The sequence below is a fragment of the Pongo abelii genome, chromosome 1 (assembly GCF_028885655.2).
Source record: "Pongo abelii isolate AG06213 chromosome 1, NHGRI_mPonAbe1-v2.0_pri, whole genome shotgun sequence".
NCBI lineage: Eukaryota > Metazoa > Chordata > Mammalia > Primates > Hominidae > Pongo > Pongo abelii.
In genome coordinates, this window is record NC_071985.2 from 96,117,185 (window position 1) to 96,136,062 (window position 18,878).

The window sequence follows — 18,878 nt, forward strand, 5'->3', positions numbered from 1 at the left end:
GTCAGTGCTACACAGGAAGGAGATAGACATCTCTCTGATCACAGCTTGGTTCACAGTGCTCCACTCTGGGCCTAAAGCCAGGGCTCAGTAACCGAGAAAAGTCACTTGACAGCTCAAAGAAAGATGAAATGGTAACATGGATCTTCAAAAGCACAGTCATGTCCCCTTCCTGAAGGGGCCCTTCAACTGTGCCAGAGTGGCCAGTGCCCCAAGCCTCAGCCCCTCCCTCTTGCTTCCCACTTTGTGACTGACATGCCTACTAACCCCAAAGTGGGAACAAGGTGGCCTCCCTCAATTCCATGGAAGATCAGTTACTCCAGGAAGGGCTAGGAAAGAGGAGGGGAAACCAATGTCAAAAACAAGATTTGGGGATTTTCCTTGGGTTTCTTTTTATATCGACAGGTTATTCCTGTCCTTGTTATGATAAATAATTAATAGTTGGCTCCAAATCTGCCACTGGCTTTTAGCTTGGTATCCAAATGGAATAAACAATCTGCAGAATGTTATTTAGGGCTTCACTATGTGGACACCACACAGGAAGAGAGCCCAGCAGGGCTGCTGACTAGAGCTATGCTGAGTCATTGAATGGAGTTCTCCTGTAGGAAAGGACTGAGGAGAGAGTCATTACACTCTGGATTTCAAAGAATTCAGACTCTCTGACCCAGGAATTCTACTTCTGGGAAAAGAAAGAACATAGCTATAAAAAAAAAAAAAAACCTTTATGCACAAAGATGTTCAACACAGTGTTTTTTATAAAAGCAAAATAAGGCCGGGTGTGGTGGCTCATGCCTGTAATCCCAGCACTTTGGGAGGCCGAGGTGGGTGGATCACTTGAGGTCAGGAGTTCAAGACCAGCCTGGCCAATGTGGCAAAACTCCATCTCTACTTAAAAAGAATTAGCTGGGTGTCGTGGCGCATGCCTGTAATCCCAGCTACTTGGGAGGCTGAGGCAGGAGAATTGCTTGAACCCAGGAAGCAGAGGTTGCAGTGTGCTGAGATCATGCCACTGCACTCCAGCCTGGGCAACAGAGTGATATGTCTCAATAAATAAATAAATAAATAAATAAATAAATAAAATAAAAGCAAAATAACACCCAAATAATTGGTAATGTTTGGGTGCCACCAATTAGGAGTAATAGGAGGTTGATTAAGAGAAATTGGTATATCCACCTAATACTACAGCTAATGAAAGTGAGATTTATGGCCAGGCACGGTGGCTCATGCCTGTAATCCCAGCACTTTGGGAGGCCGAAGCGGGCAGATAATGAGGTCAGGAGTTCAAGACCCGCCTGACCAACATTGTGAAACTCCGTCTCTATTAAAAAATACAAAAATTAGCCGGGCATGGTAGCAGGTGCCTGTAATCCCAGCTACTCAGGACACTGAGGCAGGAGAACTGCTTGAACCCAGGAGGCGGAGGCTGCAGTGAGCTGAGATCGCACCATTGCATTCCAGCCTGGGCAATAAGAGTGAAACTCCGTCTCAAAACAAAAAAAAAGTGAGATTTACAAAGAATTTGTACTAATGTGAAAGAACACGCCTATGTTATAGTGCTAAGTGTGAAAGGCAGGATGCAGAGCTGAGGATACAGAATAATCATGGCTGTGTAAAAACAAACAAGAAACTAGGCAGAGGAAAAAGACTCAGGAGATTTATCTAAATATTAAGTGTTCTTGATCTGGGTGTTGATTGTGAAACCATCTCCACAGGGTTGACAAAAATTGCATGCTGGGTTCTGGACAGAAACATATTAATAGTTATAATGAAGCAGTAATCAGGCTGCACTTTGGCCCATTGCCTTATTGGAAAAAGTCACGTAGCCCTAGACACTGACCATCTGCATCCCCGTTGTTTCTGTAGATAGGATTTCTGACATTAGGATCCTAAGACTTTTGTTTAAGGATCACTTAAGATGTTTTACAGACCCCAAATTCCGGCAATCAGTTTGAAGACCCTCACAGAAGAACAGGATTGGCATGAGAAGACAGCTTCTTCATCTCCTTGTCCCAGGACCTCACCCTACACCCTGCAACCAGTCAACCATCTCCACACTTTGGCCCAGTCCAACATTTTTGCAACCCTAGCCCCAAATTCCTTGGGGAGATGGATTTGAGGTGTGGGCGGAGGATTACCTAGGTGCCAAGGCAAGAGACTGAAGGCACAAACTGTTTCAGTATAATAAAATAGTTAGAATAAGAATAGTCATAATACAAATTAGATATAGAGATGATCATGAAAAATTATCAATCATTATCATAAACATTATCAATCATTAGCTTTTAATATTACTCTTTGTTGCATTACTAATATAACCTACAAATAACTGGCAAGTATAGGGTCAGGTGCTGAAGGGACATTGTGAGAAGTGACCTAGAAGGTAAGAGGTGAGCCCTCTGTCATGCCCGCATAAGGGCCGCTTGAGGGCTCCTTGGTCAAGCGGTAACGCCAGTGTCTGGGAAGGCACCTGTTACTTAGCAGACCGCAAAAGGGAGTCTCCTTTCCTTGGAGGAGTCAGGGAACACTGTCCTCCACCAGCTTCTTGTGGAAGGCTGGGTATTATCCAGGCCTGCCCGCAGTCATCCGGAGGCCTAAACCCCTCCCTGTGGTGCTGCGCTTCAATGGTCATGCTCCTTGTCCACTTTCATGCTCTTCCCGCACTCCTGGTTCCTCTTTGAAGTTCATAGTAGATAGCGGTAGAAGAAATAGTGAAAGTCTTAAAAGTCTTTGATCTTTCTTATAAGTGCAGAGAAGAAAACGCTGACATATGCTGCCTTCTCTCTGCTTCAGCTACCTAAAAGGGAAGGGCCCCCTATCCTATAATCACATGACTTCCTTCACCTTGTCAATCACTTAGAAGATTTACCCTCCTTACCCTGCCCCCTTGTCTTGTATGCAATAAATATCAGCGAGCCCAGACGTTCGGGGCCACTACCAGTCTCCGCATCTTGATAGTAGTGGTCCCCCAGGCCCAGGTGCTTTCTCTTTATCTCTCTGTCTTGTGTCTTTATTTATTACAATCTCTCGTCTCCGCACACGGGGAGAACACCCGCTAAGCTCCGTACGGCTGGACCCTACAGAGCTTTCCTCTCATCTCCTCTGATTAAACCTCTTTCTCTGCTGTAACCTGGTGTCTTGGCATCTTGACTTGCCACGTGCATCTCATTATAATTATAATGACATGGGTGTGTACACTTCATAGTGCTGTACACATGATGTGGGAAGTTTTCTGTATGTTTGTTAGACTTCAATCACATTTACATTTTGAAAATTAACAATGGCTCTCTTTGGATGACATATATTTTTTTCCATTTGTCATTATTTAGCAAATCACCAGTAATAATCACACGTCACATACGTATGTATGTGTGTGTATATATATTTTTTTCCATTTGTCATTATTTAGCAAATCACCAGTAATAATCACGTCACATACATATGTATGTATGTATATATTTTTTTCCATTTGTCATTATTTAGCAAATCACCAGTAATAATCACATGTCACATACATATGTATGTATGTATATATTTTTTTATTTGTCATTATTTAGCAAATCACCGGTAATAACCACATGTCACACACATATGTGTGTATAGATTTTTTAAGTCCCTATTGACCTAATATGGACGCAATCTCTGTCCTCAGTTTTTTTTCAAAGTAACTGAATGGGTAACAAAGAAAGGTGAGCTTTCCTTTTGAAATATTCTAAGGAGAGTATGAATTCTTTTCTGAAAATCACTAAACTCAAAGAGGACTTTGAAACCAGCCAACCTGAGAGTGTCCAGAGCTGGCCTGGATGGGTGTGAGCAGGGCCTGGGGGCTGGAGGGGACACGGGGCGGGCAGAAAGAAGAAACAGATGCGCTCTCTGCTGCCTTCTTTTGCACCTTGACCTCCACCTTTTATCTGTTTTACATATTTGGGCTTCAAAAAGTTTTGTTTAAAGAAAAGATTCTGTAGCTAAAAGAAGTTTTTTTAAAATGGTCAAAACTCTCACTCTTTTTTAGAAAGATATGTAGAAACCAAGGTGCCACCCCTTTTACCCCAAAGGCCACAGACAGTGCCCACTGCACCCAGCCATCTCCATGGCCCAGAACACCATGGAAGTCCCTCTGCCCGTCCCCCAGCTGTGGAGGTAGCAGAAGCTCTGATTTTAGAATACCGGAATGATACACTACATTCAAAACGAAATGATGTTTAAGTCATAGGCATACACATAAGAAGTCCTCACTTAATGATGTAAGTTCATTTTAGATAAATATGCAGAAAAATAATTCTCTATGGGAGAATTCTATTTTCCCAGTGCCTGATAACCTAAAATACAGAGAATCAGTGGGGGACAGAGAATAGGGTGGGAGGAATTGGCCCCTGTAAGATGGCAAGCCTTTTCAATAGCATATTTAAATTTTAAAAAATCATCTATGATTCAGAAAAAAAGAATGAGTAATAAAGAACAAAGAAAAAATCACTGATATTGCTGGAAAAATATTTAGGGCTATACAAAAAAATATAGTATAGACTGGCAGGATGAAGTCAACCTCTCACACTTCACCTACTGTAAATGTGGCCATCCCATGGTAACCATGGTTCAGCCATTTTGGCAGCCCAGAGCCCCACAGTATTTCTAAGTTTATACTCTTTGCTAGACAGAGGGGATTTGGAGAATAGAAGGCTTCTTCATCACTTGAAATAACTGGCCTCTTTCCAAACAAATTTGCCTTATACAGAAGAAAATGGAAACTCACTAGGCTAGAAAATAAATTCCTGGCATGTTCTCAGCACAGGGCACTGGCCCTGTCTGTGTCTGCAGGGACTCTGGTTGTTTAGCAACCAGCCAGTGTCCAAGCATCATCAGCAGAATAGCAAACCAGGTCTGTTCTCAACCTAATGCTCCTCTATTAGCCATTACAACACACCAAGATGGTGCAGCATGTTAAGGGCCAGTGGTGGGCCAATAGGACCAGCTGGGCCCAGCTCTTAGCCAATAGCAGGCGGGGACCATGGGCAGGGACTCTCAGGGCGTGTGTTCCACTCCTGGCTCTTGCTTGTCCTTGGGCAAGTCATTTTACCTTTGGAGGCTGTTTCCTCATTTATAAAATGAAAGAGTTTGACTAGATGACCCCTAAGGCCCTATAGAAATAGCGGGAGTTTTTGGTTTGATTCTTGGCCTTCTTCTTCTTCTTCTTCATCTTTTTTTTGAGATGGAGTCTCCTTCTGTTGCCCAGGCTGGAGTGCAGTGGCGCGATCTCGGCTCACTGCAACCTCTGCCTCCTGGGTTCAAGCGATTCTCCTACCTCAGCCTCCCAAGTAGCTGGGATTACAGGTGTGCACCACCTTGCCCAGCTAATTTTTGTATTTTTAGTAGAGACAGGGTTTCTCCACGTTGGCCAGGCTGGTCTCGAACTCCTGACCTCAGATGATCCACTCGCCTTGGCCTCCCAAAGTGCTGGGATTACAGGCATGAGCCACCGTGCCTGACCTATTCTTACTAGCTGTTATCGCACCATCTCTTTTAGCTTCAGTTTCCTCCCCTGTCAAATGGATATCATATCTACTCTACTCTATAGGGCCTGTGGTGGGTTATGAGAAAAGTCTGTTGAAGCCCTAATGTAGACACAGAGCCAGAACACAGGAGGGTATACCTAGGGTGAGGCAAGGAATCCTTTGGTAGGCAGGAGGTGGACCCGTGGATGCTGACATGGCCCCTCACTGGCCAAAAAATGTAACAGGCTTTGCATCCTCCAAGGAGCTACCTCCACTCATTAAGAATCTTATCTTCCACACACCCTTTAGACGGCTTGTTCTCTACTTCATTGAAAAAGCAAAGTGAAGGCTGGGCGCTGTGGCTCACACCTGTAATCCCAGCACTTTGGGAGGCCGAGGCGGGCGGATCTCGAGGTCAGGAGATCGAGACCATACTGGCTAACACGGTGAACCCCCGTCTCTACTAAAAATACCAAAAATTAGCTGGGCGTGGTGGCGGGCGCCTGTAGTCCCAGCTACTCGGGAGGCTGAGGCAGGAGAATGGCGTGAACCCAGGAGGCGGAGGTTGCAGTGAGCCGAGATCGCGCCACTGCACTCCAGCCTGGGTGACAAAGCGAGACTCCGTCTCAAAAAAAAAAAAAAAAAAAACAGAAAAAGAAAAGTGAAAACAACCCTGAACCCAATTTGAGTAGTCATCTTGCTAATCTTTCAACCCACACCACACTTGGTAGTCAAGCTAGGTCAGGGCTACTGGCAGGGTCTGATGAGCTAACGTGTAGAAAGCTCTCTACATGCAGAAAGAAGGACAGAGTGCAATGTCTCCTCCACTTGTAGATCATCACGATTAACCACTGCCCAGAAGACCCAGCCTGACTTCTTTTAGGGTTTCAGCTTATGAAAAGCAGCCGGTTCCTGCAGTAAAATTGTGAACACCGAAAAATTTCATTATTGCTTGTTCATTGAAGGCACTATTGGCTGACTTTTCTGCAAACTTGGAAATGAATGACAAAACCAATGACCAAATGGAACGAAGATGATTGGGATGAAATGGGCATGATGAGACAGCAGGCAGGGTGCAACTCAGCCTGAATGAGTATTTCCTAACCGTGGCTGGAAAACAACACTAGAGCAGAGCATTTAAAGGTGACCTTTAAGTTCTTGGATTGATACATGGAATATTCCTAAGGAGGTCCTGCTTAGGCGCCTTGGATTTAACTGTGTAGTGCTTCTCAAATGTTATTTTCTTTTTTCTTTCTTTTCTTTTTTTTTTTTGAGACGGAGTCTTGCTCTGTCGCCCAGGCTGGAGTGCAGTGGCGCAATCTTGGCTCACTGCAACCTCTGCCTCCTGGGTTCAAGTGATTCTCCTGCCTCAGCCTCCTGAGTAGCTGAGATTACAGGCATGTGCCACTATGCCCAGATAATTTTTGTGTTTTTAGTAGAGACGGAGTTTCACCATGTTGGTCAGGCTGGTCTTGAACTCCTGACATGAGGTGATCCACCCGCCTCAGCCTCCCAAAGTGTTGGGATTACAGGCGTGAGCTACCATGAAAATACCTTCACATGGTATTTTCATCATTTGAGTATGTGGTTCTCGGAAGGGAGGAAAGGTCATATTCACATTGTAATTCCATCACCTACTGTGTCTCTTCAGTGTCTAATGCACACTCCCTCCCTCTGGTTCTTACAACACCAGAATCTCATGGTTCCTCTCAGCCCCTTTCCCAGCACTTCCTTCTCTACAGAACTTTTCACCTTGGATCCCCACAGGGTTCAGCCCTATCCCCAACCCCCACCCAATGACTCTTATTGCCATCTACATGCTGGTGACGATCTGTGTTGTCTGCCAAGCGTGTCTGCTTGAGGTTCTCGGGGCATCTCAAACTCAGTGGGTCCCAAAGTGGAATCACCACTTTTCACTGAGACTTGTCTATCCTCAGGTGTTTCCAGTCTTAGTGAATGACAGTACCATCTGCCCAACTGCTGAAGCCAGAAATGGGAGGATCATCCTGGACTCCTCCCTCTCCTTCATCCTTCTCATCTAATCTGTTGTCAAGCCTGGTCAATTCTACCTCTAAAATATATCTTGAGGCCGGGTGCAGTGGCTCACGCCTGCAATCCCAGCACTTTGGGAGGCAGAGGTGGGCAGATCACCTGAGGTCAGGAGATCAAGACCAGCCTGGCCAACATGATGAAATCCCATTTCTACTGAAAATACAAAAAATTAGCCGGGTGTAGTGACATTCACCTGTAATCCCAGCTACTCAGGAGGCTGAGGCACAAGAATCGCTTGAACCCAGGAGGCGGAGGTTGCAGTGAGCTGAGATTGCACCACTGCACTCCAGCCTGGGCAACAAAAGCAAAACTCCATCTCAAAAAGAAAAAAAAAAATCTATTCATGGCTCTCCAACCCATTGCCACCATCCTAAAACAGTTTATTATTATCTCTTGCCCAGACCCTGGGCTACTGCATCCATTTTCACTCACCCCATCCAGTCTCCAAACTGCATTAAGAGTGACTTTTTGGTTTTCTTTGTTTGAGATGAGTCTCATTCTGTCACCCAGGCTGGATTGCAGTGGTGCAATCTTGGCTCACTGTAACCTCCACTTCCCGGGTTCAAGTGATTCTCCTGCCTCAGTCTCCCGAGTAGCTGGGATTACAGGCACGCACTACCATGCCCAGCAAATTTTTGTATTTTTAGTAGAGACAGGGTTTTATCATTTTGGCCAGGCTGGTCTCGAACTCCTGACCTCAGGTGATCCTCCTGCCTCGGCCTCCCAAAGTGATGGAATTACAGGCGTGAGCCACAGGGCCTGGCCCAGGTTCTTCTTAAAACTCCAACAGGCTGGGCGTGGTGGCTCACACCTGTAATCCCAGCACTTTGGGAGGCCGAGGCGGGCGGATCACGAGGTCAGGAGATCGAGACCATCCTGGCTGACACGGTGAAACTCTGTCTCTACTAAAAATACAAAATATTAGCTGGGCGTGGTGGCGGGTGCCTGTGGTCCCAGCTACTCGGGAGGCTGAGGCAGGAGAATGGTGTGAACCCAGGAGGTGGAGGTTGCAGTGAGCTGAGATAGTGCCACTGCACTCCAGCCTGGGCGACAGAGTGAGACTCCGTCTCAAAAAAAAAAAAAAAAAAAAAAAGAAAAAGAGAAAAAACTCCAACAGACATTCATTAGCCTCAAGAGAAGGCCTAAAATCCTCCCACCTCTTTCAAGGCCTTTTATGACCTGGTGCCAGCCTACCTCTCCACTCTTCCCACCCCATATTGCCCCAACCGTGCTGTGCCCCCGCCACAGACACGTGCATGCACACACTGTCAACCATATTACATCCTGGGCTTCTCTCCTAAGAACCCTCTTTGGGCCAGGCGTGGTAGCTCACACCTGTAATCCCAACACGTTGGGAGGCCAAGGCAGGCGGATCACTTGAACCTGGGAGTTTGAGACCAGCCTGGGCAACATGAAACCTCATCTCAACAAAAAATAGAAAAATTAGCTAGGCAGGGTGGTGTGCACCTGCAGTCCCAGCTATTCCAGAGGCTGAGGTGGGAGGATCACTTGAACCTAGGAGGCAGAGGTTGTCCTGTGAGGTGAGATTGCACCACAGCACTCCAGCCTGGGCGACAGAGTGAGATGCTGACTCAAAAAAAAAAAAAAAAAAAAAAGAACCCCCTTCTTTCTTAGACCAATTCCTCCTCCTCCTTAATGCCAGGTCAGTTCTCCTTACCATGGCAAGCTTTTTGTAGCTCTTACCACAGCAGTGATTACCTCTTCATGTCTGGCTTCTTCCTGAGACTGTTTCTGTCCTGCCCAGCATTGTCTCCTGCAGCACCTAAAACATGGCTTGGCATAATAGTAGGTGCTGTGTGTGTTGTGGTGTGTGCATTCATTTGATGAATGGATAAATGAATGAATAAATGCACTGTAAATTTCAGAATGGGCAAAGGAAAGCTAGACAAGAAATATGAGAACACCATAGGGCCATCCCCTGGGACCCATCTCACCTCAGAACAATGGCAACGCAGAGGAGCGTTCCGAAGGCCAGGCTCCCTCCAGCAACCAGGAATGTGGGCAGTGGTACCGAAGAAGAATCTTGCACTAGGTTAAAAAAAAAATGAAGATAGAGGAGGAAGAGGAGAATATGGAGAAAAAGGAACAGGAGGAGGAGAAGAAAACCACTTAGCTGGTGCTGTCAAAAGCCTCAAAGGAACCTTCCCCTCCAAACCCCCTCCCAGAAAATGAAACAGCTCTGCCAACCAACAGGCCATTTGACAAGCTTAACTGTTTTTTGTTTGTTTGTTTGTTTCTTAACAAAGCCCACTCTAGATTCCAGGATTCCACCACTTGGCAAGAGAGACACCTCAAGCTCAGGGTTTCTGAGCGCCTGTGGCTAGCCACGGACTCCTACTCACTTTCAGAGTGGCTTTTCTGGTGGCATTCCACCTGCTCCCACAAGGCACAAAGAGGGTATAACAAACGGAAGGCTTTGGGGACCTCCTTGATGGCAGTTCCTTTGAGGACAATGTCAGAGAGAATTGGATGCTTTAAATCAAGTATTTGGAAGCAGTTTTCTCCATGGGGGTGTCATCTCTTGCCTGTCCCTGCATTTGGTACTCAAGCCCCAGCCATAGGAACTTCATTCAGTTCTAAAACAAGCCATGATCTTTCTCCTCCAGGGCTCTCCACACACGTTCCCTCTTCTCTCCTGTCTGCTTTCTCTACCTTTGCTGCACCTTTTTGCGGTCTAGTCCCTACTTGGCCTTTGGATCTCAGATGAGGTGATGTCACTTCCCTTGAGAACTGACCCCACTCCAAGCTGAGCAAGTGCCCCTCCCAGTATTTCTCCATTTCCACCTCTAGACTGAGTTCCCTGAAGGCAGGGACCACATGTGTCTTTTTCACTGTAACACTGCCAGCTGCTTACACAGTGCTGAATACAAAGTAGGATCTCCAAAATATTTCTTTGAATGAAGGAAAGAACAAACTAGCTTTGCAAGCAGCCATGTCTTCCCACAGAAAGGCTCTTCCTACCACTGCCAGAGTCCCTGGACTAGACAGAGGGCACATCTAAACAAAACCATCTCCTTCTGCTAGGAATGCAGTCACAGTTGTATGGACCCAGCATTCAGGCTCTTTTACCCAAAATGCAATCCACTGCTGATGAAGAGGCTGCCTGCCAGCCATCACTTCAGATGCCCACTGGAGTCAGGCAGTGCAGCGAGCCCAGACTGGTGAGTGGGCACTGGCTGCAAAGTTTCTCCGAGCATGTCCCAAGTCTCTTGAGAGATGCAGCTGTGTAATGAAAGCAGTATGCTTGGCTTGCTCATTTATTAATATTTCATCATCTTTTATATTTGTTCCTTCTTTTTTTTTGAAATGGAGTCTCGCTCTTGTCACCCAGGCTGGAGTGCAGTGGTTTGATCTCCACTCACTGCAGCCTCCGCCTCCCGGGTTCAAGCAATTCTCCTACCTCAGCCTCCCAAGTACCTGGGACAACAGGCACATGCCACCACGCCTGGCTAATTTTTGTATTTTTTGTAGAGATGAGGTTTTGCCATGTTGCCCAAGCTGGTCTCCAACTCCTGACCTTAGGTGATCCGCCCACCTTGGCCTCCCAAAGTGCTGGGATTACAGGCATGAGCCACGGTGCCTGGCCATATACTTGTTCCTTCTTTCATCCAACAAATATTCTTTGAGTGCCTATCACGTGTCTAAATGGATCTTACATCCAATCAAGGGAGACAGACAAACGAATTTTTTTTTTTTTTTGAGACGGAGTCTTGCTCAGTGGCACTGTCTCGGCTCACTGCAACCTCCGCCTCCCGGGTTCACACTATTCTCCTGCCTCAGCCTCCCGAGGAGCTGGGACTACAGGCGCCCGCCACCACACCCGGCTAATTTTTTGTATTTTTAGTAGAGATGGGGTTTCACCGTGTTAGCCAGGATGGTCTTGATCTCCTGACCTCGTGATCCACCTGCCTTGGCTCCCAAAGTGCTGGGATTACAGGCGTGAGCCACCGCGCCGGCCAAACAAATGTTTTTTAAAAATATTATCAGGAAAAGCCTCCCGGAGAAGGGTGCATCTGAGCAGAGACTTGAGTGATAGGAAGGAGCTGGCCAAGTGGATGTCAGAGGAAGCCTGTCCAGGCAGAGCACACAGCAAGTGCAAAGGCCATAAGGTAGAGGATGTATGGAGGAGCAAGGAGGGCAGTGTGTCTGGGGCAGAGCAAGGAAAGGGAGAACGGAGAGGCAATGTCTAAAGATAGGAGACCACATGGCTTCACTGGGACTCCCCATAGAAACTGGGGACTTTGTCAAGACTTTGACTTTTACTCTGGGGGAGATGGTACTGAGCCAGAGAGAGCTTGGATTTGTGTTTTAAGGGATACTCTAAGTGCTGGTTGGAAAAGAGTTGGTTGGGGGTTAAGACTAGAAGTTGGTAGACCAGTTGGCAGCCCAGGAAGCCCTGCTGGATGAGAGGTGGCAGGGGCTGGACTGGGTGTTGGCACTGGAGATGGTGAGGAGTGGTCAACTCCTAGATACGTCTCAAAGCACAAGGACAACGCTTGCTGAGGGACTGGACACAGGATGAGGAGTAGGGAAGAAGGATGCCCGATCCCCCTCACCTGAGCAAATGCGGTACCAGTTACTGAGATAGGGAAGATGGAGAAGAATAGATCTGGGTTGAAGAGGTGGGGAGGCGTCAGGTGTTCTCTTTTAGACATGTTAAATTTGAGAATGCTGGCCAGGCGCAGTGGCTCACACCTGTAATCCCAGCACTTTGGGAGACCGAGGCAGGCAGATCACCTGAGGTCGGGAGTTCGAATCCAGCCTGACTAACATGGAGAAACCCTGTTTCTACTAAAAATACAAAATTAGCCAGGCGTGGTGGCACATGCCTGTAATCTCAGCTACTCGGGAGGCTGAGGCAGGAGAATCACTTGACGAGACTCCGTCTCAAAAAAAAAAACAAAAAACAAAAAACATCATCAGTGAGGGTGGACAAAGAGGACTCGAGGGTCCCCTCCTCCATAGCAGCTTTTGTTTTTGTTGTTGTTGTTGTTTTGTTTTTTTGACATGGAGTCTCACTCTGTGGCCCAGGCTGGAGTGCAGTGGCTCTATCTCAGCTCACTGCAACCTCCGCCTCCCAGGTTCAAGCGATTCTCTTGCCTCAGCCTCCCAAGTAGCTGGGATTATAGGCACCTGCCATCACGCCTGGCTAATTTTTGTATTTTTAGTAGAGATGAAGTTTCACCATGTTGGCCAGGCTAGTCTTGAACTCCTGACCTCAGGTGATTCTCCTGCCTTGGCCTCCCAAAGTGCTGGGATTACAGGCGTAAGCCACCGTGCCCGGCCCATAGCAACCTTTGAACACCCAACCTCTTGCATCCCACCCATACCATTCAAAGCCCATTTCAAATGGCACCTCCTCCATGAGCTTTCTGCGACTGCTCAGCTTGATACACTCTCTCAAATCTCTAAATTCCACTTTGCTTTATCTGTGCCTCCCTTTTGGCCCATCTCACATTCTGGTCTTTGTCACAGTTACCAGTCTACTCTTTGTCAGAGCCTGGACTGTAGCCTCCTTGAGAACAGGAATGGCTCTAATCCTCTCCGAGTCCCCAGCTGTGCAGAGCTCAGCCCCAGGTATTTAGCAGGTCCTCCACAGGTACACTGCACCATGGTAGGGCTTTGCACCTGGGCTGTTGTAGCAGAGGCAGCCAGCATCAGGTGCAGGCAGGAATCCACCCAGGGATGGGGAACGAGGGCAAGGACTGCCTCACGAAGCCCAAGAGTCATCGGGGAGCCGCTCAACTACTGAACCTCTGGAGTCTGGATTCCATAAGTCCTATATACCTAGTCAAACACAGGTATATAGGATCTATCTTGTGATCTTTCTTGATTCAAATACTGGTAAGCTTTCCTGGTCTTGCAGGGATAGGGAATCAAAAGCATTGAAATCAAGCGCTCCCAAAATAAAGATTTCCCTCAACAGGTATTCCATTTCAGACTCCGATAATCTTGTTTGCAGCACATTCATTTGTATTGTGGGCCAACTGTGAAATATCTCACTTTTCAAATATCTCAAAGTGATTTGTCCCACTTTTCTTATGGTCTCCTCATTATATCTTAGCTAACAATATCAAAGTTCAACATATAAAGTAATAAAAGAACATTTCTGGCCAGGCACGGTGGCTCATGCCTGTAATCTCAGCACTTTGGGAGGCCGAGGTGGGTGGATCACAACGTCAGGAGTTCAAGACCAGCCTGGCCAACATAGTGAAACCCTGTCTCTACTAAAAATACAAAAATTAGCTGGGCATGGTGGCATGCGCCTGTAATCCCAGCTACTTGGGAGGCTGAGGCAGGAGAATTGCTTGAACTTGGGAGACAGAGGTTGTGGTCAGCCGAGATCGTGCCACAGCACTCCAGCCTGGGCAACCAAGCAAGACTCTGTCTCCAACAACAACAACAACAACAACAAAAAAAGAACATTTCTGCGATTGATCTGTGATTGATCCTCTGACGACATGTCCAAATAAGAAAGGACTTTCTGCAGAGACAAATCTTCTGTCCCTCAGACCCTGGGAATATGAAAATACCCAGTCCTTACCTGGGAGGCTTGTCGCATTTGCAGAATCTCTGACGAGAATATTATCATCGTCTTTATTAGTAGTAAGTGCCTAAAAGAGACATTCCTCACCATCAGCCTGTTTCTGCAGATTGCACCATCATTCAGAACCATTTCAGGAGTTACCTCCTCCTCAGAGCCCTCCCTGATCCACCCAAAGCATTCCTTTCTCTATTTCACCCATAACAGTGGAAAAATCAATAATACTATTATTTGCATTTTTTCTATCCACACCATGCCTGCTAAAGGTGGGGCTTTCTTTCCACCTGCCTCTCCACCAAAAGCTTAAGGGCATGGCACCCTGCACAGAGAAGATGCTCAGTGGATACACTGAAGCAGCTGTTGTCCTTACAGGTCCGATGCAAGGATGCAGGTACTACCATGACTGGAACACTGGTTCCAACACTTACGAGCTATGTCACCTTGGACAGACTTCTTTTTATTTGTTTGTTTTTTTTGTGAAATGGAGTTTCACTTTTGTCGCCCAAGCTGGAGTACAATGGCTTGATCTCGGCTCACTGCAACCTCCGCCTCCCAGGTTCAAGCGATTCTCCTGCCTCAGCCTATCAAATAGCTAGGATTACAGGCATGCGCCACCACACCTGGCTAATTTTGTATTTCAGTAGAGACAGGGTTTCTCCATGCTGGTCAGGCTGGTCTTGAACTCCCCACCTCAGGTGATCTGCCCGCCTTGGCCTCCCAAAGTGCTGGGATTACAGGTGTGAGCCCCTGTGCCCAGCCCTGGCCTCAGACTTCTTAACCCATGTTAAGAAGCCCTTACAAGCACTCCCTTGTAATGTTAACATAAGGAGCCAATGAAACAGCAAATGCAAGGCTCCAGTTTAGCAGGATGTGGCCAGTCCTCAGTCGGTGTCAGTTTCCCGAGAACCCATGTTGGGAGCACTCTAGCCCCATGGGTATGGGCTTCACCTGCGGCTGTTCCTACATGGAACACGGATAAGGTTCAAGAGCCCCAGGCTCCTTCCCTGTGCTGCACAGCTCCAGAAGTGGCTATGCCTCCCAGCTTAGCATTTAGGGAATTAAGGGCCACAGGAGGAGATATAGTTGGATAGGAAATTGGATTACTCAAGGAATTTGTAAAGCAGCTTCAGAGGTAATCCTCTTTCCAGCAAATTATGACACCAGGAGTCCACAGGGGAAGGACACAGATAAACAGAATCCAATCTCAAGCTAAGCCGTTAGGGTTGTCCAAAAAGCTCAGAGATGAAATAGCAGCCGCTAGACGCAGAGCAGTTCTGCATGCCAGGCTAGTGATGCTCCACTCCTTACAGTCCTGGGACAAGATAATTTCTATGATTCCCTTTCACAGAGGCTTGAAAAGCACAGGTAACTCACCACGACCACATTTCTACTACGTGACAGAGCTGGGATTTAAACCAAATTCGGTCTGGCATCAGCCCACACTCCTAACCACGAGGTGCTGCAGCCCTGACCCTTTTACAAGAACAGGAGCTCACCTGCATGGGGGTGGACACCTCGTTCTCAGCTGGAGGACTCCTGGATTCTGCGGACAGAAGAAAGGCTCGTTATTAGTGATTCATGGGCCCTGGAGTCCTGTCTCAGGGGCTTCAGCATCAGAAAAAAAAAAGTTCATCTCAATGTTATTTAAAAGAACAGCATGGGCTTGGCGCGGTGGCTCACGCCTGTCATCCCAGCACTTTGGGAGGCTGGGTAGATCACCTGAGGTTGGGAGTTCGAGACCAGCCTGACCAACATGGAGAAACCCCGTCTCTACTAAAAATACAAAATTAGCCGGGTGTGCTCGCACATGCCTGTAATCCCAGCTACTCAGGAGGCTGAGGCAGGAAAATCGTTTGAACCTGGGAGATGGAGGTTGCAGTGAGCCGAGATCATGCCATTGCACTCCAGCATGGGCAACAAGAGCAAAACTCCGTCTCAAAAACAAAACAAAACAAAACAAAAAACAGCATGCTGGAAATAACCAAATATCCAACCATAAGGGACTAGCTATAGAAATTATGACATAACTACATAATGCAGAAACTTTTAAAATTTATTTTATATATATATATATATATATTTTTTTTTTTTTTTTGAGAAGTGGCACAATCTCGGCTCACTGCAACCTCCACTCACTGGGTTCAAGCGATTCTTCTTCCTCAGCCTCCCAAGTAGTTGGGATTATAGGCGCCCGCCACCACACCCAGCTAATTTTTGTATTTTTAGTAGAGACAGGGTTTCACCATATTGGCCAGGCTGGTCTTGAACTCCTGACCTCAGGTGATCTATCCGCTTTGGCCTCCCAAAGTGCTAGGATTACAGGCATGAGCTACCGTGCCTGGCCAATTATTATATATTTTTTGAGACAGGGTCTCGCTCTGTCACCAGGCTGGAGTGCAGTGGCATGATGATGGCTCACTGTAGCTTTAAATTCTGGGCTTCAGTGATCCTCCCACCTCAGCTTCCCAAGTATCTGGGACTACAGGCGTGTGCCACCACGTCTGTCCAAAAATATTTTAGAAAAACATTGAAGACATGACATAATGCTGTATGAAGAATGTAAGACAAGAAAAATTCTATGTATTTTGATTCAAACTTTCTAAAGAAATATATTTTTACGATTATTTATTGTGTAATACAGTATATATCACAATACTATATATTTGCACACAGGAAGAAGAAAATGGAAAGATACACATCACCAGAGATAAGCACTATTTCAATTTCCTTCTATGCACCTTTTTGCAATAAAAAATACATAACAAACAAATATTCATCTCCCTGTATGGGTTTAGTACGCACTGCAGCAGCAGGGATGTGGACCAGGCACCCTCACGGCTCCCTCCCCCTCCACGGGAACAGTGTTTCTGCGGAAACCCCAAGGCAAGAGGAGGCTAAGTATCCAAGCGAAAGCCTGGTCCTTAACCGTGACAGGCAGTGAGTGGAATGCTCTGGATTTCAAAATATTTTCTTGTCAGCTCACCATTTTTCCATCAAGAATTCTAAAATTCCACAGAATGGTTTACACAAAAATCACGAGCCTCGCTGGGCCAGGAGTAAGAAGGACTAGCAAGGAGGCGGGGAGAGGGTGACCCTGCTTCGGCGTCAGGGAGGGTTTCCAGAATTCCTGGAGTATGCCGTCACCAGTAAGGGGGAAACCACATACGAGCAGCACCAGAGGAGGTATAAGAATGCATCCACTCTTCCCATTGTACGGAGGGGAAACAGAGGCCCAGAGAGGGAAAGCGATTTGTTCAAGGCTGCACAGCAAGTGCGACCTGAATTGAACCTAGAATTCATGGGAGGGACCCAGTTTCTTATTCCTTTGCGTTCTTCCCAGCCCAGCAGAGAACAGTTACACACTCATAGCCCAGGGTATCTAAAGGATGACTTGAGGGCATGGAGGTGCTAGAATGGAAGCTAAAATCAGAAGACAAAGAAGACACGGGCAGGCCAGACTCACACCTGTAATCCCAGCACTTTGGGAGACTGAGGCTGGAGAATCCCATGAGGCCAGGAGTTTGAGACCAGCCTGGGTAACATAGCGAGACCTCATCTCTGAAAAAAAGAAGAAAACAAGAAGAAGATGCGGAAGCCCTAAATAGAAAATATGGCTGCCCATGGATGCTCATGCAGTTCAGCAGTTTTCCAAACCCAGCCAGAGTCAGCTTCATCTGGAGCCTTGAAGGCTCCACCTTGTTTGTTGCCTCAGAACCATGGAAATGAGACCCAGTCATTAGGGCTTTTTTTTTTTGAGACCGAGTCTCGCTCTGTCACCCGGGCTGGAGTGCAGTGGCGCGATCTCAGCTCACTGCAAGCTCCACCTCCTGGGTTCACGCCATTCTCCTGCCTCAGCCTCCCGAGTAGCTGGGACTACAGGCGCCCACCACCGCACCCGGCTAATTTTTTGTATTTTTAGTAGAGATGGGGTTTCACCATGTTAGCCAGGATGGTCTCGATCTTCTGACCTGGTGATCCACCCGCCTCAGCCTCCCAAAGTGCTGGGATTGCAGGCGTGAGCCACCGCGCCCAGCTGTCATTAGGGGTTTTTAAAGGCTCCGCATACTATACTAAAGACAGATGCTTCAGGAAGAAAATTTCTACCCTCAGTCCTGACCCCCAGCACAGCCTGTGGCCCACAGAATGCCCAGTAACCTCTGGCGGCTCAGGTTTCTGGGGTTAAAGGGGGAATGAACCACAAAGCCACAGGAAGAGGAGAGGAGAGACCGTGGGACCCACAGGCTCAGCAGCGCCAGGCAGCTCCTCCATGCTGAGCAAGGGGACCCTACTTCACACCTTTCCTCGCAGCCTTTAAACCACCCAACAGACAGCTCATCACTGCTCCTCTATTCCTATAGAAGAAACAAATAAATAAACCTCACTGAGGAGCCTCCTGAGGAGAAATGACTCACCTCCAGCTGGGTCCCAAATGCCACCCGGGATGGTCTGTGGAGAGAAGCCTAGTGGAGACAAGTACAGAAAAGGCTGTGTGTACATCTCCACACTGTCTGGGTGCCAAAAGCACCCCTCATTTTGAGGTTTCACCCTTCCTCATTTGGGGGGGCGGGCATGGGGGGCAATTAGGGAGTCTTTTTGTTGTTAAGACAGGGTCTCACTCTGTTGCCCAGGCTGGAGTGCAGTAGTGCAATCATAGCTCATTGCAGCCTCCAACTGCTGGGCTCAGGTGATCCTTCCACCTCAGCCTCTCACTTAGCTAGGATTACAGGTGTGCACTGCTATGCCCAACTAATTATTTTTTAACTTTTTTTTGTAAAGAC

At 47.2% G+C, this 18,878-nt stretch overlaps 1 protein-coding gene across 8 annotated transcripts in view; it reads right to left on the reverse strand.

Moving 5' to 3' along the window:
• The window catches only part of IL6R (interleukin 6 receptor), a 64,149-nt gene that overhangs the window by 5,556 nt on the left and 39,715 nt on the right, over positions 1-18,878 (reverse strand). The window contains exons 7-12 of one of the 8 annotated variants that reach the window (XM_063727469.1): positions 18,513-18,560; positions 17,566-17,658; positions 15,597-15,643; positions 14,101-14,170; positions 9,491-9,584; positions 2,266-2,791 (exon numbers count right to left, since the gene is read on the reverse strand). In XM_063727469.1, coding sequence (XP_063583539.1) covers positions 2,788-2,791; positions 9,491-9,584; positions 14,101-14,170; positions 15,597-15,643; positions 17,566-17,658; positions 18,513-18,560 — 356 coding nt within the window. In that variant the 3' untranslated portion in view covers positions 2,266-2,787. Of the gene's footprint in view, positions 1-264; positions 327-2,265; positions 2,792-9,490; positions 9,585-9,898; positions 9,998-14,100; positions 14,171-15,596; positions 15,644-17,565; positions 17,659-18,512; positions 18,561-18,878 lie in introns of those variants that run through there. The other 7 variants (XM_054552581.2, XM_054552578.2, XM_054552589.1 and 4 more) reach the window with 7 other exon arrangements.